The sequence below is a fragment of the Labrus bergylta genome, chromosome 20 (genome assembly GCF_963930695.1).
Source record: "Labrus bergylta chromosome 20, fLabBer1.1, whole genome shotgun sequence".
NCBI lineage: Eukaryota > Metazoa > Chordata > Actinopteri > Labriformes > Labridae > Labrus > Labrus bergylta.
In genome coordinates, this window is record NC_089214.1 from 12,766,126 (window position 1) to 12,791,746 (window position 25,621).

At 38.9% G+C, this 25,621-nt stretch overlaps 2 protein-coding genes across 8 annotated transcripts in view; both read left to right on the top strand.

The window, feature by feature from the left end:
• The window catches only part of neto1l (neuropilin (NRP) and tolloid (TLL)-like 1, like), a 71,866-nt gene extending 61,243 nt beyond the window's left edge, over window positions 1–10,623 (top strand). Inside the window, exons 9-13 of one of the 7 annotated variants that reach the window (XR_010664819.1) lie at window positions 1,186–1,299; window positions 4,238–4,865; window positions 5,746–5,820; window positions 9,749–9,794; window positions 9,905–10,623. Coding sequence is in view for 5 of the 7 variants with exons in the window: in XM_065948682.1 (XP_065804754.1) it covers window positions 1,186–1,299; window positions 4,238–4,865; window positions 7,900–7,987 (830 nt within the window). In the remaining 2 variants the exon portion in view is untranslated. Of the gene's footprint in view, window positions 1–1,185; window positions 1,300–4,237; window positions 4,866–5,745; window positions 5,821–7,899 lie in introns of all 7 variants that reach the window. The other 6 variants (XR_010664818.1, XM_065948683.1, XM_065948684.1 and 3 more) reach the window with 6 other exon arrangements.
• Window positions 10,624–11,072: 449 nt separating this feature from the next.
• Window positions 11,073–25,147, top strand: timm21 (translocase of inner mitochondrial membrane 21). Its single transcript, XM_020646079.3, has 10 exons — window positions 11,073–11,614; window positions 12,419–12,481; window positions 12,592–12,689; window positions 13,418–13,491; window positions 13,821–13,926; window positions 14,086–15,664; window positions 15,924–16,025; window positions 16,142–16,301; window positions 20,267–20,399; window positions 22,665–25,147. Exons 1-6 carry the CDS (start codon window positions 11,299–11,301, stop codon window positions 14,185–14,187), a joined length of 759 nt encoding a protein of 252 aa, XP_020501735.1. The 5' UTR covers window positions 11,073–11,298; the 3' UTR covers window positions 14,188–15,664; window positions 15,924–16,025; window positions 16,142–16,301; window positions 20,267–20,399; window positions 22,665–25,147.
• Window positions 25,148–25,621: the final 474 nt, after the last annotated feature.

Below are 25,621 nucleotides of genomic sequence, written 5' to 3' on the forward strand. Positions count from 1 at the left end.
ACAATGTTCCCTTTATATACATTTGGAATTTTACATGGCAACAATGCATCTATCTTGATCTATCAATGCATCTATCTACATTCTGAAATGTAGTTTTGAAACATTGAAGATTAATTGAAAAAGTTGGGAAAGACATTTTTGACCAGTCATGTGAAAATACATCACATCACATTAATGCCAAAATCATCAAAATCAAATATTGCGATCGTTCTTCTATTATCCTCTATGTCGTGCTTTAGGCCAACCATGGGTATCAAAAAGATCACTACTGCTTTATGAATCCCGTAAAAAATGTTTTAATGATGGCAGTGAAATAACATTTTACACTGTTGTCAAAGGGTAACACATTTTCACTGTGGTCAGGCTGACATAGTAGTGTGTCTATCACTTTGATTGACGTTAGATGGCCAATAAATTGGCCAATCAGCTGGCTTATGCATTAGTTTGATTGGTTGTTGAGAGAAAGGGCACCTTGGCTATGAATGAAATAGTTCCTTTGCCATATATATACTGTATGTGTGATGTGAAGCTTACAGGACTGGTTTTATTGTCTTGCTGGCTGGCAGGTTTACACGATGTCATAGAAAGGTGGAGGTAGCAGAGTTCCTGTCTCAGACAGGCTGCAGTAGGTGAGCGGGTGTCATTATGCTGTGTTGGAAGACATGCTCATGTTCATGGTCTGGTTTAGATTTGTGTTTACCAGAGAGGTGAGGACAAATAAACAACATCCTGCATAAAAGAGAAGAACGTGTTCTGTGTATGTGTGAAGATGATTCTGAAAGGTCATAGCACACACGACACACACACACAAGAAATTCATTCATATCCACAAGTTGCCTGTCTAAATGTTTGAAGAGGAGGAAAAGTATGAAAATTCATGAAGAACAGATGGGTTCAGGGGGGGAACAGGTCCAATTTGAGTAATGCTCATCCAAATGTATTTCCTGAAAAATGTGGCACAGTGGAACTTCTGCTCAGGTCTACTTCAAATACTGATGAGTGCTGCAGCATATCCAAATGTCCAACACGTTTGCTGTATTAAATGGTGGGAAATGCAAAAAAAACGTTGTACTTAACTGTGGAGATGAGATAGCACTACTGTAGAATTCTGTTATCTCTTTAGTCTGATAAGAACAATCCCTTAATGCCATGACCATAACTTTCATTTTCTCTTTCCTATAACAGCTCCATGCGATGCAGATGCCTTCTTCTGTCACAGTAACATGTGCATAAACAACACGCTGGTGTGTAATGGCATGCAGAATTGTGTCTACCCCTGGGATGAGAATCAATGTAAAGGTGAGATGTGACACTTACACTGAAAGGTTTTGGCATTGTGAAGAGAGATACTATGACAGGCTATAGTTTCATATTTCAGCACCATGGAGAGCGACGGGCAGGGGGAAATGACTCACTGTATTTTCTTTTAGTCTAATTGCCTCCTACAACTGTCAACACTGTTTCTGATAATTATGGTGCTCAAGGTTTTTTAGTAAGTCCATGATATCATTATGCCGTTTTGCTTCACTGTATTATTACGCATTATTTTTTTCTAGTTTAAAAAAAGCATGTCATTGACTAAAAAAATGTTTTATTGGACCCTTTCCAGCATCTTTTTTTTTCATCTGAACATGCTGGCAACTTAGTCTACAATTTGTGTTATTATAAAATCATTGGGAACACACTGCTTCTGCCAATTTTAGAACTGTTATAATATTTTGTACAGAGATTTTCAAATGTCCTGCTGTTCTTTCTCATTTCATGAGTTGGGGATTAGTTTGAAATGTGGTGTCATATTTGTCTGTGCAGCAATCAGAATTTAGCTACATTTATAGCACACTCTCAAAGCAGATATGTAGTTTTGTGCTCCAAACTCTGCTTACACTATGACTCTAAAATATATTTTTTAACTTTGAATGTACATGAGTCATGCAACGTAGTGAAAAAAACCTAAAGTCTCAGTGGCTCCAATTGTGTGTTAGTAGTTTGAAAAGGCAAGTTGATGTAAACTGAATTTATTTTATGAGTTGCTTATTTTATTTTAGAGATTTTATATTTGGTACCTATGTTCTTTATCTAAACCTTTAGTGGAATTCCCCTTGTTCTAGCATCTTTATATCAGATGCCATTCCAATAATAGTAAGTAAAGATGTGTGAACTCTAATGTTCAGTCAGTTTTTCTTTGCATTATGCTGCTTAATAATGAGTCTTCTTTTCCTTGACCGTTTATAACCCATCACTGCTTACAAGAAGATGAGATATATACTGTAGCTCCCCTTTGCCCTCCAGCATTGAAACTCCCACAGCAATAAATAAAATGTGGTTTTGATGCTCATTAAACTGTTTGCTAAGAGTTTGTGCTTTGCTAAGAGTTAAGATATGTTCTCTTTGTTTTTCCTTCATCCATATACCCTTTAACCTGGTGCAATTTCTCTTGATTACCTTTCTTTGCTTTAAACTTGGATAGCAAAGCTGCACACGTAAATGCATGTTTAGCATGCAGTACTGAAACTCATAACCAGAGCCAATGACAATTTATATCAAGTAATACAATCCTGCATGACTGATTTTTTTACTCAGACTAAGGTACCTTTCCAAGCCTCAGTCTTAGATTGAAAGTGTGCAGAGCCCAGCAAGAAGCGGCCATGTTTCTCAGCCTGTTACTCCATCTTTCACCTTGTCTGCGCTCTAGTAATGCATAGGACCACCGCAGTGCCCACATTTGTCCTCATTAGTGGTGAATGTCATGCTTTATCCCTTTCTCTTTTACACTTCAGAATGTAACCCATTGGTAGTCATTGGAGTGACATGTGTTGTGCTACATGTTCATCCAGCATTTAAATGTCACAGGTCTCCCCACAGCGTCGCTCTCTACACACTGTTAGGCTATGCTTCCATGGTAGTTTCCCTTTTCATAAATATACTGCAGCTGTGACCGAATAGGACTCTTTTGTCCATGTTTCTGATTGCTCATGCAAGTCCTGACCTTCCTTTTGTACATGATGAGGTCCAATTATCAAAAGATTTCTATCTTTGAAAATCTAATGTTGTTTTGCTAGACCCAACCCTCTTATCTGTCAAGCTTTGCATTCTAGTATTGCACAGTTGCAGTTAGAGATGAGACATTATCTCTTGAAAATGCACAGGCCTTATGATTTTAGGTAGACAAAAGAAGCCTTTTTATTTCAGCCTGGTGACCAACAACTGATTTAATCAGCTAGATAGCAAATTGAGCTATCACGTTAACCTGAAAGCTGAAATAAAAAAAACAAGACTTAGTTTCTGATGCCTAGTTTGTAATAGTTTAAAACAGTATTTTCCGCAGCGCTGGATAGCCTAGCGGTTGTGACACTCACCCCATGTACAGAGGCTGTAGTTATTGTCACAGCCGCCGTGGGTTGGAATCCGGTCCTGCCCTTTGCTTCATTTGCTGCATCTGGAAAATGTAGAGCTCTCTTGGATACCGTGTTTAGCTTAACATCCTGGACCACTTCCCAATGTCCAATACAGCAACAAAGAACTTCAGTGTTAGCCTATGCCTTGAAATGGTAGCCTTGTAACCTGGAGTTGTTAACACAGAATGGAAATACAGCACAGTGAATGTGTTTATCTTTAGCTGAGTAGTGCTGGGTTTGGTAAAAAGCGAGGGTAGCAAGCTAGTTAGCCAGACATGCAAACATTTGCAGCCAACATCACAGCAGATAGATGATCTGTTTAATGCAACCTTCACAGTAACAATCTCAAAGATCTACATTTTGTTATCATTGGAGGAATCTATTGAGCTAATTACAGGTGTGTTATTGACCTCATTCAACCTCATTTTCCACGATCCAAACAGATTTGCTTCTGTGATCTAAGTCATGTTTCAGTAAAATCATTTAGAATTCAGTTTTTCACTGGTTCATTTAACCCTATTTATTCCAAAGGAGTATGGAGAGTTCTAGATCCTTTCAAAATAAAGTATGCTCTTACAGACAATGGGGATGGGGAGCAGTTTGTTGCATTGGCCTTGATTACCTTACTGGACACCAAAACTGGTTACATGTTACAAACTGTTAGGGCAGCACAATTAATGAAAATTCAATCAATTTGGCAAAGTTGTCAAAATCTAAGTGTTTTCTGTTTTCTCACTGTAATAGGTATCCTAACATGTTTTGCAGGACATCTTTCTTGGTGATATATTTAGTCTTCTCATAAACTTTCCCTGTCTAATGTGCTGCTTTTTGTCGCTTTACAGAGAAGAGGAAAGCAAACATCCTGGACAACCTGAACAACACCAACGGGACCATAATTGGTGTCACTTGTTGCATCGTCCTCATACTCCTCATCGTCTCTGTCATCGTCCAGATCAAGCAGCCGCGAAAAAAGTACATCCTGCGACGTGAGGACTTTGACCCCACTATGTTCCAGGAGGTCTTTGAGCCGCCTCACTATGAGCTGTGTACTTTACGGAGTGCGACAGCGGCTGCAGCCACCTCAGCAGACTTAGTTGACCTGGCGGAAGACTTTGAAAACTATCACGCCCTCCGCCGTGCCTCCTCCCGCTGTGTCCACGATCACCACTGCGGCTCCTCCTCCAACCCCGGCTCGGCCCACCTATCCCAGCTATCGCTCAGCGGACGAGGAAGCCGTGGGAACTTGAGCGCTCGAGACAACGCAGCGGCCACCCTCCTCACGGACCTCCCGCAGCCGCCCATGTCGGTGCGGCCTTTGCTACCGACCACAGGAAACCGCAGGAGCATCTTGGTCATGAAGCACAGCTACTCACAAGATGCAGCAGACACTGGATGTGACCTGGATGACGACCTGGACGAAGTTCCCACCACCAGCCACCGGCTTTCACGCCATGAAAAGGCAGTACAGCGGTCAGTATCCATTGATTTCTGATGAGGAAGTGTCAGCAGCACTAGAGTTAACTGTGGGGATGTCTGAAATGTATCTGGGAAACTTAACATTTATTTTTATTTTCCTCTTATTAAGCTCGGTTCTCACTTCTTTTCTCATTCTTTTTTTTAAGAGTATTATTAGCTTTTTGTCATTGATTCTCGTTCTTTCTCCCCTTTTTATCATTGAAACCCTTTTTAAGTTTCACAAAGGGCTATGTTATGATCTTGCATGCTCACCTTTGAACATGTCAAACTCCCCACTGCTAGGTTTCCTCAAACTGTGATTTATAACTTACATTAGTAGCTTTGAATCGGGTCTTTCTACAAATACAGACCTCTCTTCTAGAAATGAATACTGCTACCAGTCGTATTTAAACTATTAGCACAAGGGCTTGAATCTGTGCCTCATAAGGATGATTAACTTTACTGACATTTATGCAATTCATTCTAATAAGAGCATTTCTATTTCTAGCTTTGATACTAATGATATATCAGATAATTCCTTATAGCACAAGTTTTTGGCATGAGCAGCATTTAGTCTTTAAAAAAACGGTATTTTACTGTATATTGGCACCTTGACTGCTCTGAAAGTAACTATATGTTTACAAAATCAAAATGTGAAGGTCTATTTTGGATGACAATAGGTGCAACATTCTGCTGCATGCACTGTCTACAGTATGTGCTCTTTTCAGAGTGTACTTCTCTACTGTTTGTTTTCTACAAGTTCTGCATGCAAGACTCCCCGAGACTAGCACAGCACTCATGAAGTTGATTCCTGTGATGTAGTAGCACATTATGCATTCTGATCTTTCTATGCAAAAGGAGTTTGATATTAAACGAAAGAGCCGTGACATTTCAGGTTCTGCCTCATTGGCTCTTTGAGCAAACATGAATCAGAGTACAACACAACTAGGGTCTAAGAGACAATCTCAAGGTAAGCACCCTTATCCAACAATCAACATTACTATATGTTGTGTAGTCATCATTTGCCCAGTCAGTATATACTTTTGTGTAAGTTCTTTTTTTGTTTCCTATTCTGTGATTATTGTTGGGTTTTTTTGCGCAGGTTTTATTTGATTTTTTTTTTACGTTTTGATTATTGTTCATTTTCACCAAGATGGTTTTCCTGCTTGCAGCCATCTTGCCCTCTGACTGAGTTTGTTTGAAGTCTTTGTGATGCTCGAGTAAACTGTATGTCCTCTCGAGGTCATACATTCTGTCACTCAGTGGTTACTCATTAGCATGAATTTTTTGAATCATCTTTATTTAAAGCTGTCGTTGAATAAATGTGTCTAACCTGTGCACTTTCTCCCTGTAGGCCTACAGCAAGTGATTTATAATATTAGTTGTGTGAAGACAAGTTCATTCCACAAAAAAGCACTCACACACAAAAACAGACATGTTGCCTCATTTTTTTATTTAATTATATCATCTGAATTTTTGCAAAGGCTAACAAAAGTACCTTAATGATATTCACACAGTAACTAGTTTGCTCTGAAATCATGCTAAAGTGGCTTAGCTCAATTTTTTAACTGCTGTGGTCAAAGGTTTCAGGTGAGGCTCTGTCTCCATCACCACCTTCAGTTCCTTCCCCAACAGAGAGATAATCAGCTGGGGATCAGCACGCCCAGGTCCCTACCTCTGTCTGACGTTCAGCTTACATAGTGCCTAAGAAACAAAATGGGAGAACAGGAGCGCTTCTGGTATCCCTCAAACCACCGGTGCTCCTGGAAGGGAAAACTTCAAAAAAGTGGAGGAAAACTTAAGACTAAAAAACATCGGTATAAATAATCCAGGTCCAGGCACTCGGGATGGTTGGAAAAATATAAAATATAAAAGGCCTTTAGTTCATAGGGCTACAAACATTAAAATACACCAACGCGTATCGGCTTGCACCTGAGCACTTTGGTTACTTTATTCCGTTGGTAGTCGATAGCTAACTTAGCTAACAAATATGTTGATTAAAACTATACATTAGAGGTGGGGTAAAAAATCGATACAGTATAGTATCGCAATATTTTGTGTGGCGATATTATCATGGCGCCAAGTATCGATATTTTTCATATGATATTTTAGATATTCTTTTTAACTGCTTAAGGGGTTGCACAATTCATTTTGAACAAGTTGCATTGTTAAGAATTCATGTTAAAGTTCACTTAGACTGGAATACAAATAAAAAGACTGAAGTGAGATGAATAAACTGAGAATTGTATTTATTTGACAAAGCAGTTCTTGATTCAACTTAGTGTAGTGGAAATAATATGCAGTTAAAAAGCTTAATCGCAATATATTGTATCGCAATTCTCAGCATATTGCAAAATGTTAAAAATCGCAATAGAATCGTATCATGTCTCCAGTATGGCGATAATATTGTATCGTGGGGACTCTGGTGATTCCCACCCCTACTATACATGGCCCTAAAGATTTTCACTGACCAATAACATTTCAGTTACTTATTCCTTTGGAAGACGTATGTTGATTTTGATTTTTTTCTCATTCCCGACCTGAGCTTGATGTCAGAGCAAAATGGCAGCTGTGTGAATATGCAAAGTGAGGTTAAATCATTTTAATACCTTTGTAATTAAAACAATCTTGACTGATCACACTCTTATACATACTTCTTCTGTGGGTTTGCATGATTTATGTCACTCGTAGCATTTGATTTTTTTTTTTGTTTGGTTTTATTGTGAGCCATATTTATGCCCGTGTGTAGAAGTGAATGTGATTGCTCCATATGACTTGATCTCATGACCTTGCAATAAGCTCAATAACATATAATTAAAAAAAAGAAGTTAAAAAACATTTGAGGTGAGAAAGGTGAAAGATAGATCCAAAGGGAAATAAAGTATTAGTTTATGTTTGCAGCGTAATGATTACATTCAGTTATAATGGAGCAGTCACATCAAGTGATACTCGTTGTTGCTTTGTCTGGATGTGTGATCAATTTGCTGTCCTGTTGTGTGTGTGTGTCTGCTTATGTTCTACATTATGTCGCATTGTCTCCATCATGTAGACTTCTTGAGAATAGTGCAATCCTGGATCAATACGAACGGGCGTCACTGAAATATGAAAAAGCGGAGCGGGGATTTACACCAGCATGATGCTGATGATGATGATGATGATGATGATGAAGGGACACTTTGCTGAAAGTAAACTGAATGTTCTGTAACGTGGGACTAGAAGGATATCCTGCAGCTGAAGCGCTGTGAGAGTTTTGAAAATAAGTCAGCTATGTGCGTACTGTAATAAATCCAGATTTTTTTCTGTCTCACTGGAAACAAATGGACCTTTACAATGAACCTGATTATTCATTAATCCAATTTTTAAATTTGGGATGTTAGCCAGGAACACCTGTTACTGTCATAGATTTCTCACTGATAACAAAATGAATGTGATCAAACATCGTCAAGTTCATTTTTTAAAGCATGTACGTTTCAAATAATAGCAAACATGATTTGAATGGCTTGTTATAGATGCTTGCAATAGAGGATGTTTTTTTTTTTGACTAGCAGAAATTTGAATTGATTCATGACTAACCCAAATAAATCTAACACAGTAGGAATAACCAGACGTAGTTTAATTTTGCTAATAATTCAAAGCCGAGTGGCTTGTGCATGCTTATTTATACCCATTAAAAGCATTAACACACTAACATTAAGATATGAAATGCCCCCCCCCCCCCCCCCCCATCTAATGATACATAAATCATGTGGACGTAAGAAGTGATCAAAAAAATCATCTTCACTATTTATTGCACTGCATGTCGTCGCTTAAACTTCCATTTCTTGTTCAACTCAAACTCCCTTTAAAATAAGTTGACTGACTTTTTGACCGATCGTTTTATTGAAAGAGTTCTCCTTTTGAGTTGCCATGTATTCACTTCAAGTCTGTTTGTCTTCTAACTCCCTCTCTCTACCGTAGGAGCTTAATACCTTTGTACTAAAACAGACTTTTGTACTATAGGGCTAACTGAAAAGATGGCCGTTTTTACAGTTATTCAAATGAACATTCAGGGCTGATTTCACTGATGCTTTGTAAAAAAAAAACAAAAAAAACAATGACGCTTCACATTTCCATTGTTTTTTCGTCAAAAGTTTCTCTATCTTTATGTAATGTGTCCTCAAACTGTCAGTCTCCATGTTAGAGTCTAGTATCCATGTTTCACAATCACGTGTTTTTTGGATGTTGGGGAATTAATTGTGGCTGATTTGCTTTCCAGAGCATTCAAACAACTTTTTCTTTTTCACTCAACAGGACAATAGAATTAGTCCTAAAAAGCTCAAACCCTATTAACTCTTACCTGAAAGACAAGTTTATTGACTTCTTCTGTTTGTCCTGAAGAGATCAGACCCGTACAAAGTGCAGGAGAGGTGGGCTATCCTCACAGTGAAATAATACTGTTGGCAGGCTGGTTTTGGTCAGCCTGCATTATGTGGAAAAGGATTAGAGTAGAACAGCTGTGAGCACAATAACATCAACTCATGCAACTCACACACACTTGCTTACGACTTCTTTTCTTACGCTGTCATTGTCAGAGTATGTTTTGTTTTTTCTTACTGTGATTTTATGGAATTTGCCATCTATATGTACATTTTTTCCTGTATTCAATGCCACATAAGCATCATTTACTTCCATGCTCTTCACTCAGTTTTTCCTCCATACACACACAGTCATTCACAGAACCATTTGTCTGCAGATACTGAATAAAATGTTTCTTTTCTATACATGCATCGCACTACTGTCTGTGTTTTGTCTTTTTGTTTCCAACGCTTTAGTTGTTAAAACAGTTTAAGATAGCTCACCCAAACACCCATCACTAGCTCTCTCTTTCTTCACTCTCTTTCTCTCTGAAACACACACAGTGTCATCTGCCACCACATTAATAGTGGTAGACACCTCAGTGATTAGGTAAGTCTGAAACAATTTGATCACAAGCAGCCCAGCTAGGCAGTATATACGTAAGAGAAGTGGAGGACCAAGTACAGACTGAAAGTAATAGTGTTTTCATTTCTCTGCAGATACATCAGACAGATGCATCATTCCTCTGCATCTTGCCAAGTTTGAGCATTCGGAGATAAAGTGTTTCTCTCCCTTGCATCTTGAGCGACCTGTTGTCCTGAGTAACTTTACAATTGTAGAGTGTTGTGATGAGAAACGTCTTTTTAAATAAAAGGTTTGTGGTGTATGCATCAAGATTTTTCTTTGCTTTGGACTGCAGAGGGGACACTTCCTGTTCAGTGCTCTACAAAGTGGCTCGGAATGAAGAGCCAAGGGACTCTGTTCATTTCAGATAATGGGCCTGGAACTTTATTGAAAATAGCGTACCTTTAATGTAAAGTTGTTCATGGAGAATAAAAAAAAAACAGAATCAGGTTTTTTAAATCATTTTCATGTAATATGAAATTGCATATTTGAGCTGCTGATTTTACATCCTATTCCTTATTTACACTAGAGTATCAGGATTTTTTAAAACAAATACAGGAAGTCTTGATGAGAAAACAAGAAAAGTGAATGTTTGAATTAAAGTTCTGTTAACCTTCATGACTAGGTGCATACATGATTCTACTCAAACAACTAACCTTTATTTACTCTTACTTTCACTGATTTATGAACTTGACCTGTTTGTCTGTTCTTGTCTTTGTCAAACTCCATTGTGTTTTTTAACCTGTTTGCATATTTCTTTGATAACATAAGAAAATGCTGGACAGAATTTTTCAATAAACGAATGTTTACTGACTTTATTGTGATTATTCATTTGGTCTGTTACACCTGGATGGTATGTATATTTTATATTAAAGATTATCAACAGTTTAACAACACATTTACACCACACTACACCAAGGATGCTTTTAACTATACTTAAGGTATTTCGTAAAAGGTTACAAATTAATGTGGGATTAATCACACAAAAAATATATAATGAAGAGATAATCAACTGGCCATTGTTGTCAATGTTTTGATAATAGAAGCCTTCAGAAAATAGTTTAAAGGCTGATTGTTTATTAAATATAAAGTTTATATCCCACTCACATTTTCTATCTGATCAATAACTATAAAGAGTACCATTTATGACTGTAATCGAACCATTTTGTGTCGGTATGTGAAGGTTTTTCTGTACATTTGTAGGCAAACACATTGCACTATATGAAAAACTCTGTTTCCCATGATTCCACTGAACATGGCGTGACGAAACAAGCACGCGACTCGAGTATACAAATACCACGATAGATACGAATGTCACCCATGTTACACAGTATGTACTAAAATGATAGTTTGTAATGTCGCATACGGAGCTATTTTCATATTATAACTCTTGAACTCTTGAACTGTAGTTGCTACATGTAGTTTAAGCACTTGTTATCTGAGTGTGCAGGTTAACTAGAGTCTGAAGTGAAGCTAACGCACAGAGGACATGAACATGGCTTACGCGCAGATATTGAGAGCTCTGCACCGAAATCTACAACAGAAAGCTTCAGGGTACTCCATGCAGAGGTGCCTGCTTATCCACACACAGGGGACGGCGTCCGCAGGATCCAGACTGACCTTCCAGAGGACCGGGGAGGCTCCTGGGTCTGTCGTCCCGGCGCTCAGCTGCTTCCTCCAGGTGCAGAGACGACGGGGTTTCTCGCTCGACTCCACAGCGAGAAATAAAAGTAGCCCCGAGGAAAGAGGAAAATCAGTTTCCAGGTTTCAGAGTGGGAGCCCAAAGCCCTCGGCTGGACAAAAAGGTAAGCAGGACACTGACATGCAAATTAATTGTGAGTTTTTCCACTGTCTAAACAATTATTTCACATGTAAGGTAAGAGAAATGACAACCTTGACACCAACCTAAGGCTGGGAAATATATCGATTTTTTTAAAGATATATCGATATATTTTCAAACGAGATATAGGGCAAGACAATATCATTAATATCGAAATAGTTAATGTTGCATTAAAATAACTTTACAGAGGTGCCGGGTCACTTTTTTCTAATCTCACTGATGATGACTGACTGTCTGTCCCTCTTAACCCTGCTCCTCCTCTCTCTCTCTCTCTCTCTCTCTCTCTCTCTCTCTCTCTCTCTCTCTTTTATTGTATTTAAGGAACATTTTTATTTTAAAATAGCCTATTACGTTTTAAATCACAAAAAGGTAGTTCATTTTCCATGTGTTTTCACTGTTTATAAAATACATATCGATATATATATCGAGTATCTCCATTCCGCTAATCAATATCAAGATATGAGTTTTGGTCCATATCGCCCAGCCCTGCAACAACCCTCACATTAAAATTTCAAAACTAATATATTATTATTTAACACAATCTCGATAATTGAGTCGATACATTGTAGCTTAAATGTGACAAAAATATTTTCCCAAGTGATCAGAATCCTGTTATAGCATTTTAAAATGGTCTGTCTCCTTTCATTCAAAGCATAAAGCTGTTTTTTTTCCCCCCCTTTTTTGAGACCGTGACCTACATATTTTTAGGTGTTTTTTTGAATCCAGTAATAAATGTTATAGTTAACTCCTGCCTTTGTTATCTTTCCAGTGAAAGATGCTGGCAGAGACTTTACCTACCTGATCATTGTACTCATCGGGCTCGGAGTGACAGGTGACAATGCTCTCACGATTTCAAGCATCTCCATTAAGGTTTAAGATCTTATCACAAGTCAGATAACAGATCCTGCTACTGATATTAATATTGTTGGTTCTGTGTTTCAGGTGGGCTGCTGTATGTGGTGTTTCAGGAGCTTTTTTCTTCAACAAGTCCAAATAAAATCTACGGGAAAGCCTACAACAAAGTCAGGTTGGATCCAGAGGTAAGCCAAACAGTGTCCATGTTCTTAGTCTATAATGCTAAAGCGTGATTTTTTTTTTTTAAATTACCACAACGTCTTTTCTTAGAGGTGTTCCTGAGCCTTTGCAGTGATGTCCATCACAAAATGTGAAACAATATCGCTGTTTGGCCTTGTCCCCTGCTTACAGACATTCTCTGAATCTCTTTACAATTTCACATGTACTTTATTTTATTTTTGGCAGCACAGTCTTCCACAGAGAGGTGAACCCCTCCCCATCCTTAATTCAGATAGACTCCTTCTCTCTGGGATGCTCTTTTTTTTTATACCCAAACAAGTCTCTAACTTGTGTCAGGAAACCCTTTTATTACTGATAGATGCTCCATCAGGTGTTCATTCCAAGCATTTCATAACTTTACCAGTCTTACTTTGTCACTGTCCCAACTTTTGTGACACATGTTGCTGCCTCTTAATTTAAAACTGCAGGTGTATCATTTTCCCAAAACAATGACATTTTTCAGTTTCAACAATCGACATGTTTTTAATCTTTTTTAATAAATATGAAGTCCTAATGTTTTTAAAAAAAAAGACATTTTGTTTTCAGTACTGTAATGTATGTTAGCTAGCTCTAAATGTGGTATGACTGTGAGCTTTACAAAAGAATACTTTTGCAACCAAAGGGAAAGTCTTTGAAGTCATCCCCTGTGAAAAAGTATGATGTAATGAAACATTTGTGTCTGTTGAAAATGAAGGTGATTGGCGCATTTGGGGAGCCAATCAAGTGTTACGGGGAGACCACCCGTCGAGGAAGGAGGCAACAAGTCAGGTGGGATTTTTGTCTTTACTCTGCTCATATGAAGTGTTTATTTGCACTTTGGCTAATGAATGAATGGCGCATTTCTAGCTGGTTCAAGGGTTTAAAATTATACTACTTTTGTGTGCTAGCTAATAAACTAATTAAATAACATGAAAGTCTTCCATCAAGTCAAGAGTAGTCGTGCTTAGCATCCTTTAAAAAAAACAAGACATATGTTGGAACTTTAGTTTTAAATAGGATCTACAGTTTTAGACATGGGTAAGCATATGTGAGTAGGTGGTAGTGCTGAGGTAATGCAATAATTTGTACTAATGTGTGGGTGTGTGTTTCCGCTGTAGTCACTTTGAGTACCTGAAGGATGGACGGAAGTACATGCAACTAAAGTTTTACATCGAAGGCTCTGAGCCAGGCCTCAAGGGAACTGTACACTCGGAGTCAAAGGAGGTTTGTATGATTGTTTTTCACATGGATGTGACATACCAAAGAATTTCTGTTGATGTTTAGCCAGCCCATTTTGTAAGAATAAGACTTTTGACTTAACGGCCATCCTTTCATAAGACTTTTAAAATGTTATTTTGACTCTTGTAACTTGTGTTTTTACAGGATCCTGAAACTGGAAAATATGAGTTCCGTTACATCGTTGTGGAAGTAGACACTTACCCAAGAAGAACCATCATTGTGGAAGATAACCGTAAAAGCACATAAATGACTCAGAAGTGTCACGCTACTGAAAAAGCAATTTTGTTCCTAAATTTCAGGGATTTTATGGACTAAGCCAAAGTTTATGTTGAACTTCAGTTGATTACTTAATGTTATGTTAAACATAAGCAGTTTTGACTGATTCAAACTTTGCAAAGCCAACATACTGGTCATAAATTGGTGAAGAGCTCTGCAAAGCACAGCCTCTCTTACTATAAATGATCACGTATTCTTATACTAAATGGTTAATAAATCATACACGTGACACTAAAGGATGGCTTGAGTTTTAAATGATTTTTACCATGAAAGCTATTTACCGGTAATTGGATTTAAAATATCCATGATATGCATGGAACCCGATGGAGCCAAGCATTTTCTTTAAATACAGCATCAGTGTTGTCTTATCTCAGTGAATGTTGGGTTAAACTATGAAACCCTTTGGATTGGATGCGTGGTTTCAATTGGGTGTTTGGTATTTCAATAAAATTAATACACTTTGTCAGATCTGGAAATACTTCTACTAACCTTTTGTTTGTTCGGAAAACATTTTTTTTTTTCAACTTCCATGTTCGCTTTTCTGACTGCAAATCTGCATTTGGTTGTCTGGAATTGGTTGGTTGTATTACAAGGCAATGACCACTAGATGGCGTTAAGGAATCAAGAAATAGAACAAGACATGACCCCTTCGATTTTTTTTTTTATACCATCTCATTTATTGTCACTTTGTATTTAAAAGTGTATTTTAAATAGTTTGTTATAGACTAAATATTATCACAGTGACATGGAACTGAACATCAGACTACTGTGCTACCTTCATAGATCCCCGGAAATGATATTTTAAACCAATTATAAAACGATCCAACCCAGGTCGTAAAAGTCATTAGACTATCAGCTGCAGTCTTTCCGGCAATGACTCTCTCTATTTTCATTTTCTATTGTTTTATAAATCGCTACTTGTCTTTGGTGTAAAGTTTATGAAAAGGCAATTTCTAAATGCGGTTTCTAAAAGCAACAACCACCACAGCTGAATGTCAAAACTAACCGAATAGTTACGTCAGTTTTACGGTGGTGCAGTTTACGGGAAGGCAGTGAAGGCAGCATTCCTCTGAACGCCGCCCACTGAGAAACCAAAGGCAGCGTTGAACACACGGGAGTGCTAAGTCTGGATAAGACACTGGATCGGTGGAGTTGTTTCCTTTGTGTAAAGTGAACGAGTAGCACGTTACATAACTAGCTAATCACCTTGTGAATAATACCAAGAAGGTCGGTAGATGAAGCAGGTCGTCTTCAGCTGTTTTGTTCGAGGTAAATAGAGTTAGCGGCTGTTGTTGTTGTTGTTGTGGCCTGCAACACGATAGCTTTGCTAAACTAGCTGTTAGCTTCCGCTGGTTTCCGGAGCTCTACTCGCATCTCATCCCCAAAACGGAGTTGGAAATGGCACATATCTGCTAGTAACTCAGAAGAAGTGATTTACCTTTTTGAAGTAAGTGAAACATTTAGCTACTTGTTCTTGCGTCTGGCTAACAAGAGCTGAAAGTAAAAGAGGAACTCACCATCTGTTTCAGGTTTACAGAAAGTTAACTGAACCTTCTCTTAAGAATTGACGATATTTAAAGGTGTAGTTTTAAAAGATATTCAGCCAGTATTGACGTGTTTTAATGTGTTTTTTAAACGTGTTAAGTACAGTAACACTGTGAGCATAGCTTCAGGGGAAACTCAAAAGTAAAATGTAATCGTTTCAGGGGAGGTGTGGTTTTGGCCAGGGACCAGCAAGTTGTTCCCCAGCTATGAAAACCTCCACTCACTGATTGATATCCCTGAAACATGGAGTTGTACTGGTACATGTGAGTATAACTTTATCTATACAGATACAAACGCAGTTAATTTATGACTTGAACAAACATTTAAAACTGATGGAAACCTGTCTAATGTTCACACGTCTACTTGTCTCTTTTTTCAGAGTTGTCATCATATTTATCATCATCAAGATATTCTTCTATGTCTGCTGGTACCGATCGAGACAAAGGCAACTGGCAGCGTACCTGAGCAACCCACGCAATGCTCAAATTGTCATTGTTGGAGGACGGGCCTACCTTCACCAGATGTGTGAGAGACAGAGTGTAAGTACGGATCCCCATTCACACAGAAACACTTTCATTTCAGTCTCATAATGTAGAAGAAAACCACAGACGAGCTGTTATGCCTTCAGGATGGGCCTTTATTAATCAGATTCAAATTCAGGGAAAATATATGCATGTTATTTGACAGCTGTAGGCCGATATGTCAACCCGAAAGGGCCAGACAACAGAGTCCCCTCAAACCCGAAGGCTTCCGTAATGTAAACATGGCAGTGTACGGGTGAAATAACCACTATGAAGTCATGTCAAAATGTTTTTTTTTTTAATTTTGCTACAGGGGTGAAAGAAATGGTTGTTTTCAAGGCCTATAATTAGGTTATTGGACTTGTGCATAGGCTGACTTACTTTAAACCAAACGTGACTCCACATTGTAAGTGACATTGGAGGTGTGTCCCAAACATGTATGTGTGTTGCAACAATTCAAGTTGTACACAAACAAGCAGTTCAAGGCTCTTCAAAGTGAAAAATGTCTGTGGGAGAGTGTCAATACAAAGCCAGAGACATCCTCTTTATAACACTTAATGTTGTTTTTCATGGTACTCAGAATGTGGGTTATTTTGAACACACATGAATCGTTTTGAGTATATGAAGACATTTTTTTGGTTACCTTAGTTGTACAAAATGAATGTATTATTAAATCTTGTGTTAACAAGATGTGATTATGTGTACAGTGAGTAAAACAAAGGGGTGTTTAATGTGTTGTTCCTCTTTTTACTACTTCTCTGGCGCAGCTAAAACTGGAAGTGATGTGTCACACAATGAACCTCCGCAACCTTTTCTCAGAAGTGCTTAGCGGGCCCCCAGAAAGAGAAAGTTAAATAGGGTCACAGTTGTTACATTTTTGCAGAGGAGTTGTTTGTCCTCTCAAGGGCACGGGCTTTAAAGTGGTTGGTTTTTATTCGGAACAGGATGACGAGAGACAGGCTGCTTCGTTTCACTTTTAGTGGCACACTCAGAGAGAGCCTGTGGCTGTGCAGTTAAGAGTGTCACACTTTCTCACTTTGGTTTGACCTCGTTGATGTCAGAGGTCTGGCAGGGCAAGTCATAACTTTCACAGCTATCAAGTAAGAAAGCACTGCCGAAGGTATGGGTGGGATCTCTCTTTTTTTTTTTAAATAACTTTGTTGAATTTCAACCGTGCATGTGAGATGTGTGAGTGTAAATATCAGTAAAGGCAGATAGGAGTAGACTGATTTACAGACAGAAGTGTTGGCCCCTTCTGGATCTGAACAGTCAGTGTTTTGGTTTAAAGTTCTTTGTGCTGCACGTCATGGGTTCATTCCTTGAAAATCCTACAATTGCTATCTCTTGTTTCCTTGAAATTGTATCAGAAATTGTGAGTAAGAGAAAAGTCCAATCTGATGTTGCTTAAGATTGCAATTAGTTAATCTTGTGGTTTATCTGAGCTGCTCTATAAGAGTCATCTGATCCCTGTGACGATCATCATGAATGCCCTTCTGTTTGAGTCTCTTTATTTTGCTGACTCTTGGTTTTCACATCTCCTATATCAGAAATGAGATTGGATGCACACTGGGAAACTCGGGCTTCTCTTTATTATTCCCCTCAAGTGCTTGGTGACTGTAGTTTTATTTCTGTTTCTATTTTCAGAGATCTGCCTGGAATAGTAAAGCCTTGTCTTCAGCATCAGTTTGTGCGCGGTCTTTTTCTGCGGGCTATGCCACAGGTTTTCGACAGTCATCACAATTGTGTTTCCCCCAGAGCCTTTCTGCTTCACTGCCTCTCTAAAACACCTGGAAGCAAACTCGGTGATTCAGAGCAATCCTTAAATATGCTCCATGAATCATATGAAACGGCTTCCTTTGAAGTTTTTGTAACTTATTTCTTACTCGTTGTCCACTTCCTAGTAGCACGAGAGGTCGCATACGAGGTACTACGTTCTTCGAAGAAATCATTCACGTATATTGAAGGGAGCGAAAAAAATGAGTTGCTTCCAGTTTATCGTGAGATTAGCCAAGCTTTGAGTTATTTGTCCTTGGTGGCTACATCCACAGCACTAACAAGGCTATTTTTGGAACAGTTTGGGATATTTGTGCGACAGGAAATGCCCAAGATGTAAAAAAAAAGTAAACAATGCAGTTAAAACTGAGAGATGCTTGGCCTTTTGTCCCTGGGTTTCCCTGAGCTGGTTCTAACATCCTGTGTGCAATCTGAAACTTGATTATAGGGAGAGTCAAATCCAGTATGAATATGTAAATACTCTTATCTTATTGGGCATACAGTATATTATGTATACAGGATAACTACATGTCCAGGAACCATCACAGCAGCCCTCCTACCTCCCTTCTTAATAAACCTTTCTCTTCTTTACCATTTCTCCTGTTCTTCTTTTGACGCTTCCTTAACTCTCCACGTTCCATAAGTCCTTTGTTTAATCTAGTTCCTCCCCTCCATGTTCACGTAACCTCTCTTCCGTTTCTTCTGCTCCCCTTCCTTCCATTCTCCCCCTCTTCTTCACTCTGCCATCTTTGGTGTGTAATGTTCCCTGTTTAGATTTTAATGGAATGTGCAGCAGGGAGGCCCCACGGTCATTCATAGCCCTGCAACCTGAAAGTGTTCTAGAGAAACCGCAAGATGACCCGAGTCCTGTGCTGAAAAGAATCACACATAAAAGGGGAACAAAAATTCCTGTATCACTCACTACGCTTCATTATTCACAGCTATACCTGAAAAGTGCACCCAGAAGAGCTTTTTGGGGGAAAAAGCTTAAGATGTGTGTTGTTGGCCCTAGAGAAGGAGGGAAGAGTTGAATCATTTTTAAACCACAAGCTGTGATCCTTTTTGTTTAGGCCTACAGAAATGTTGTTGTTTGTTTGCTGTTTTTTACCCTGATGCAGCAAAACTGTGACTTGCAGGGCATTCCACAGACATGAGAAGTAGTCAGCCAGTGGGGAAAAAGTAGCCAGCTAGGGATGTCAGGGACACACTGACACTCTCACACACAGACAGACAGGCAGGCATCACTCTTATGTTCGCCATGATTTTAGCAGAGAACTAAAGATGGGGGGGAAAAAGTAGTCGGCTGTCATAAGGTGAGCAGTCGGCTGTTTGAATAACGGCAGGCGCTTGTGGAAAGCTTTGTACTTGTACATAGCGACAATATGATTGGGCTAATAATAAATTAACTTATTAGACTACTATATGTTCTTTTTGCGGTAATTGCCTTGAACTTCGGTTGTCCTGCCTGTGCTCTATCTTTCCTTATCACTCTCTGTCACACCCACAACAACAGGATGGCAATTTGAACTAATTATCCATCTGCAAGGACCTCAGTCCATCATCACAATACGCCTGTGCCTCTTTCCTGTTGCTGCTGTAGTTAACTAGCCAGCGTGAGTGAGAAACATTCATGGCTCCTTTTTGGAGGAGATTACAAAATGCAGAGAATTTTGTGCCACAGCCGAGTAGTGTATTTTGGATATCTGCCGCCTATGAAGTCCTGCTCCTGCATTCTGTGTACACAACTCTTCTGAGGGGTTATGATGGTTCAGGTCAGCCTGATACTGGAAAACACGCGTGTAAACACAGTGTACCTGCTGACATTACACTAGAGTGTCTTATTTCTCTCCAATGTTACAGTCTGGCAGTTTGTTAAGTGAAATTTGTGCTGCTGTTTGTGAACTCTCTTTTCAATCTGTGCCTGAAGCAAAGAGTTTAATAGAGGGCCCAATGGAGGAGTGAATACATGATAAATCATTATTACCATAACTAGAAGCTATGATCTCTGTACAGATTTGTACTAGCAAAGCAGCTCCATTAGTATCCCCTTAGTGTTGACGTTTGTAATGTTGACTTGAATGTAATGTTTGTGTGTGTGTGTGCGCGCACATGCAGGTTTTCATGCATATTAATGTCACCTTGTGTTTCTTTGTGTGCTTCTGCTTCTCTTTTTTTGTAAATCAATGTCTCAACTTTTCTTCCCTCTGCAGCAAACGTCTGTGTGGCCGAGTTGGTACGGTGTTCAGGATGACCTGTCAATAGAAGAGCCCTCGACAGCCCTGCCACCAGCTGCATCCTTCACCCACTTGGACATGCCACCACCATATGAGGCTGTCTCCGGAGGTAGCACACACACTGTTTGACTCAGTACTACATCATACAACTGCTGCTTTATTTGACAGGGGCCACGCACAACTCAACTCTCAGGCCACAGCTAGCCGTATAAGCTAGCGCATGCTGTTTCTGATAGTGGTGCTGATTAAGTCCCAGGGGGATGTTTCTAGATGTGTGTTAAGGAAAAGATAGAGAAGATAACAGAGGCTTTTTTTAAACACACTTCAAGCTTTATTGACTGTGCTTATTAGAAACTTGTTAGATAAAACACAACCGATCCAAACCAAACCTTGCAGCTCTTGCAGCCCCCACGTTGCTGCAGCAGAGGCATGTGAGACACATGTACTCGACAGTTTAGCCTACAGCATAATGAACCCACTCACGTTGCCTCGTTGGAAAAAGAGCGCAGTACATAAACACATATTCAAAAAGTAAGCTTCAGTCTAAAGGGACTCCTTTTTTCCAACTGCACAATACACAATAACAGATCAGAGTAAGATTTAGTAATCCAACAGTCTGGACTTGTTGTGCAAAGGTTGGAACTGCTCACTTTTTTCTAAACACCAGCAGCATTATTACTCCATCAGAATCAGTGCAATGATCGCCAGGCTGGAAAAACAGAAGGGGGTCACCGCCACAACAACATTATTTGCAGAATGAGGTGTAATTCTGAAGCAGATAACTTTTATTGGTAAAGTAATCTTTTCTGAGCTCACAGTTGTATGTACACACAGAGTTCTTTGTCTCCTTTTAAAAAAGACAAAGTTCACTCTGTGTCAGTAACCTAGTTATGAAGAATAGAACAGCCTCAAGGCTATTTCCTTGAAGTGTTAGTAAACATATTTCTGTTGTCTGTTTTTAGCTGTGCTGGCTGTTTTATATACTGTTCAACTAAAAAGAGAAAAGAGGACTCAAACTGATAGCTTTCAAATGTTGAGTTCCTTATTTTGTTTTCCCCCTTTGCCGATCCTACTCATGATTTATATTTTGGATCGTATCTGATGTTCTACTCTTAACACAGTATTAAAAATGTTTTTTTTTTTTTTTTTTTTAAACCCCACTTATCATTGACCTAAGCCTCTGAGCCATTCATGTGAAAAACTACAGATTTATGTTCTCAGCTCATCACTATGAGTTCATTAAAAAGACGGCCCAAGCTTGCTTAGACAGGTTGTTGACTTTTGGACTCAAGCACTGGGTTGTCTTTTACAAATTGTTTCCCATTAGATGTGAAGCGCTCGTTCAGTCTGACAGCAGGAAGTGGTTCAGTGTGGGTTGGAAGTGGTGACCTTTAAGTACTAATAGCACAAAACGTTGCTGCCTCACTTCGCCCCCACATATGATCTCTTTTCTTGTCACAGATACCACAGTGTGTCTCAGGGCTCGTTGTAACGGAGCTAATGCATGTAGCACATCGGTTTGGCAGCTATGCAGCGTTTGTTTCCAACTTTCTCATAATGAAATATTGATCAAATAAAGCTTTCACTACTGACGGTAGAATGAAATGCAGTTCATTTCAAAGACCACATTGTATCTCATCAGTAGCCTGCAGATGCTCTTTTGGAGACATCATGCCATGGTCACTGCAGGAGTCAGGTGACTTCAATAACTGAAACAAGTTCAAGAGAAGTGTAAATTCTTCTTGCTCCACTGCAGTCACTGATGTGGCAACATTTTAGTTTCCCTGTGAGACTCCATCGGGACACAGTGTTTTTATATCATGATGTTTAGATGCAGATATTCGTACATGCTTAATGGAAATTATTATTCAGCAAATATTCCAGTTCATTTTAATCATCGTCATTCTTTATTTGCAGACCTTCATCATGATATTTACAAATCTCAGCAAATTATTGGTTTGTTGGTTTGTTAACATTCACACTGTTGAAGGTAATTGGATGAGAGGCTGTGTGTCTTAATCAGATGAAGACCCTGAATGAAAAGGCCTTCTCTGCCTCATTTCAAATGGAGTATGATCTTTAAATACTCTACTTCAGGCCTATTCAAATGGTGGCCCAGGGGCCAACTCCAGCCCGTGGATGACATTAGACTGACCCGCAGATCAGTTCTATTTACAGTTAAAAGAATAAATCAATAACAAACAGGGGGGAAACTTGTGAATGACTGTCATTGTTGCCACGGTAAAGTAATTAACCTGGTTAGATTCCAGCCTTAAATTAGTTAGTTTAAATAATCATTGATGTTAAAACTCACTTGAATTAAAGTTAACATTTTTTCAGAAACATACTCATCTTGTCACTTCTTTCCTTTCAGAGGATGATCTGAAGCCCCCTCCCTACAGCGAGTGTGCACATGGTGATGAGGCCGACGCTGCTCGTCCCTCCCGTCTCACTCCTCTAATTTCTGAGGGAGGCCTGGACACCATTAGTGTAAACGAAGCTCCTCCCCCCTACACGCCGTCTCCTTCAACACAAATCAGTCAACAGGGCGGCCCAATGAGCCACAGCGAGACCCCAGCCAGGTCCACCTAATCAATCCCTGATGCCAGTTTGCCTTTTCCATGCACTGCCTTCCTACATTGAACCTCAGTGATTGTTGCCAGCCTAACTCTCAGCACACGAGAGCTGTTTATTTGAATGCGACTGTGTGTGTGTGCGAGTTTATATGCGTGCGTATGTGTGTTCCTCTGTGGTTTTTAGAGTTGTGTTTTTCTACCTTCTATTGTTTTAAAATAGTTTTCACCTGATGAGTTTGGTTATAACAGATGACATCAGCAAGCCTGTGTGCCTCAGTCTGGACCGCAGAACCTGCCTCGTAGCTAGGATGAGGAGATTACCCATGACCTCTGAGGTTGGCGAGAATCAGTGAGTCACGTTAGCAGAGAGATTTCAAATGTGCTTTTCTTCTTGTTAAGATTTATTTCTTCCTGAAGCCACTTCCTTTCATAGATCTAACACGGCTGAACATCAACACACTATGGCCATCTCCCTCTCAAGTCACACTCGGTGTAGAAAGCTCAAATGCTGTTAAATTGCTGTTACACAAGTTTGGTTTAAATGTCAGGAATCATGTTGGAGTTTCACTATTTCCTGGATTGATTAAAGGCTTTATATTCACACTTAAATTTGATAGAAATCACGTATATGCTCTGAAAATAACTCTGAGTCATGACTGTCTACCATGGGTGTAACACCCGAGTCCCTCTGTCTGTGATGCTTTCTGAGTTTTCAGAGTCCCTATCTTCAGTTTGTTTATATCGCCCGGACAGCCGACCGGCTCCTCCCCTCACGTATAAAAATTGTTTAATTGAGGGACTAAAGAAAGGAAGAATAACATACTGTACTCACTGCTTAACTGTGTTTCTAGATCATGCTCATTTCAGGTAAATTTACATGCAGTGCGAAGATGCAAGTATAATAAAGATCGCTAGCATTAGCATGCTAACACAACAATGCAGCACGAGTTGTTTTGGTTTCATGCTGGTACTCAACGGCGACATCTGCTGGATCAAAAAAATCACATATAAAGCCTTTAACAACTAAAAAGTCAGACAAATATAAAATCCAGAGGTCAACTGCACGCTTTAACACCATAAGCCAACGTTAGAAAAAGTAATATATTATAATATTCAACTGCTGTCTACTGAGCATTAGCACACAGTGTTGAAGGGGTCTGAATTCTGAGTCTGCTGCTGTTAGCAAGCTAAATGTCAAGCTAGTTAAAACATGCTAACATAACCTTCAGTCACCTGGCTGTTAAACCTAAATATTAACTTGTTGTATTACCGTGAAACATGGCCTGATGTCCCTTCACATCTTCACTATCAAGTGTCGTCTTGGTTGCTGTTAAACCGGGAAGTTTAACATTTTAGCAATTTGTTAGATTCTCTACATTTATGTGATTTGCAGAATTGTAATACAACAGGACTTTTGGGAAATGAGAAGAAGCGCAGCAGTTTTTAATTCATTCTCCGAAGACACACTATGTGTTGCACATTTCCTCGTCTGTATTATCAACATTGTCTGAAAAAACGTACTTACAGTCTGTGATTTAAAAAAAAAAAAAAAACTGTATGTGGTCTAATTAGAAATCTGGCAAAGCGCTGAATACATTTTCACACAATTAATTGTCTCAACTTTTCTAAACTATTTCCACTCTCAACACTTCATTAATACAGCGTACGTGTTATTGAAGACAAAGTTTGTTGACTGAGAAATATTTGATAATGAATGTGCTAAATGTAAAAGTAATGACCTCATTAGCATCGCTGCCTCCGTCTAATACATCACGTTGATTAGACCGGCACATTAGGCAATTCTAGTGCCTATTAGATCTGTGAATGGAAGTGAGCCAGGACTAGTTGATGAAAGAAATGAACACCTTACGGCAGCAGAAGAGACATTATTCTATGTTGATTATCAGTTGTGCTGTCTTTTATCCATTGTGTTGTTATCATGTGCATACCAGAAACACATATAGGACTCAAAAACGTTTTGCAATTGGGAAAAAAAAGATGATTCTAATCCCACAATATGTATGAAAACCAATTGTTCTGTCCAGCCGTAAGATAATCAGAGGATGAATTGTATCGATGGTCTGAAATATGAAAAACATCCAATAAGAAATAAAGTTAACAATTCCCTCCAAAAAAAAAAACAAGCCTGCAAAGAAAAAAACAAATTGTGAACCGAAGGTGGAATTGAATGTCCTTTAAAACTTTAAAAGTCATCCACATTACTCAGGTATGACTTTATTTCTCTGAAGAATTATTGCAAAATAAAGACTAACCAAAAATGTGTGGTTAACCTCAGCTTCCGTTCCTTGGAATAATAGTCATGTTCTTCTACCACAGGCTGGTAAAGGTTTGATAAGTGTTGTGTGTTTCCCCTTTTGACATTTCCTGGAATATTTTCACTTTGACAAAGATCATCACCGTGCTTTTTCTTTTCTCTCTTTTCTTTTTTTTATAAGATTGTTTCACATAATCTGGATAGAACACTGTAAAATGCTCCCAAATGACCTGCCTTCTGTTTGTTTCAGTAATATAATCTGTGTACACTTTCTGAATCTTGTAAAAAAAAAAAAAAAAAAAGATCATATCAAGTGAGGCAACATGAACACTATATCGACGCACTATATTGGAAGACGTTTCAGAAAAATCTTTCCTGTGGTCTCACAATCTGAAGGAAGCTGCAAGGTACAAATCTGAACTCACTCACTTAGCAGCAAGATGATGACTGATGACCTTAACTTCTATTCTACAGGCTTTC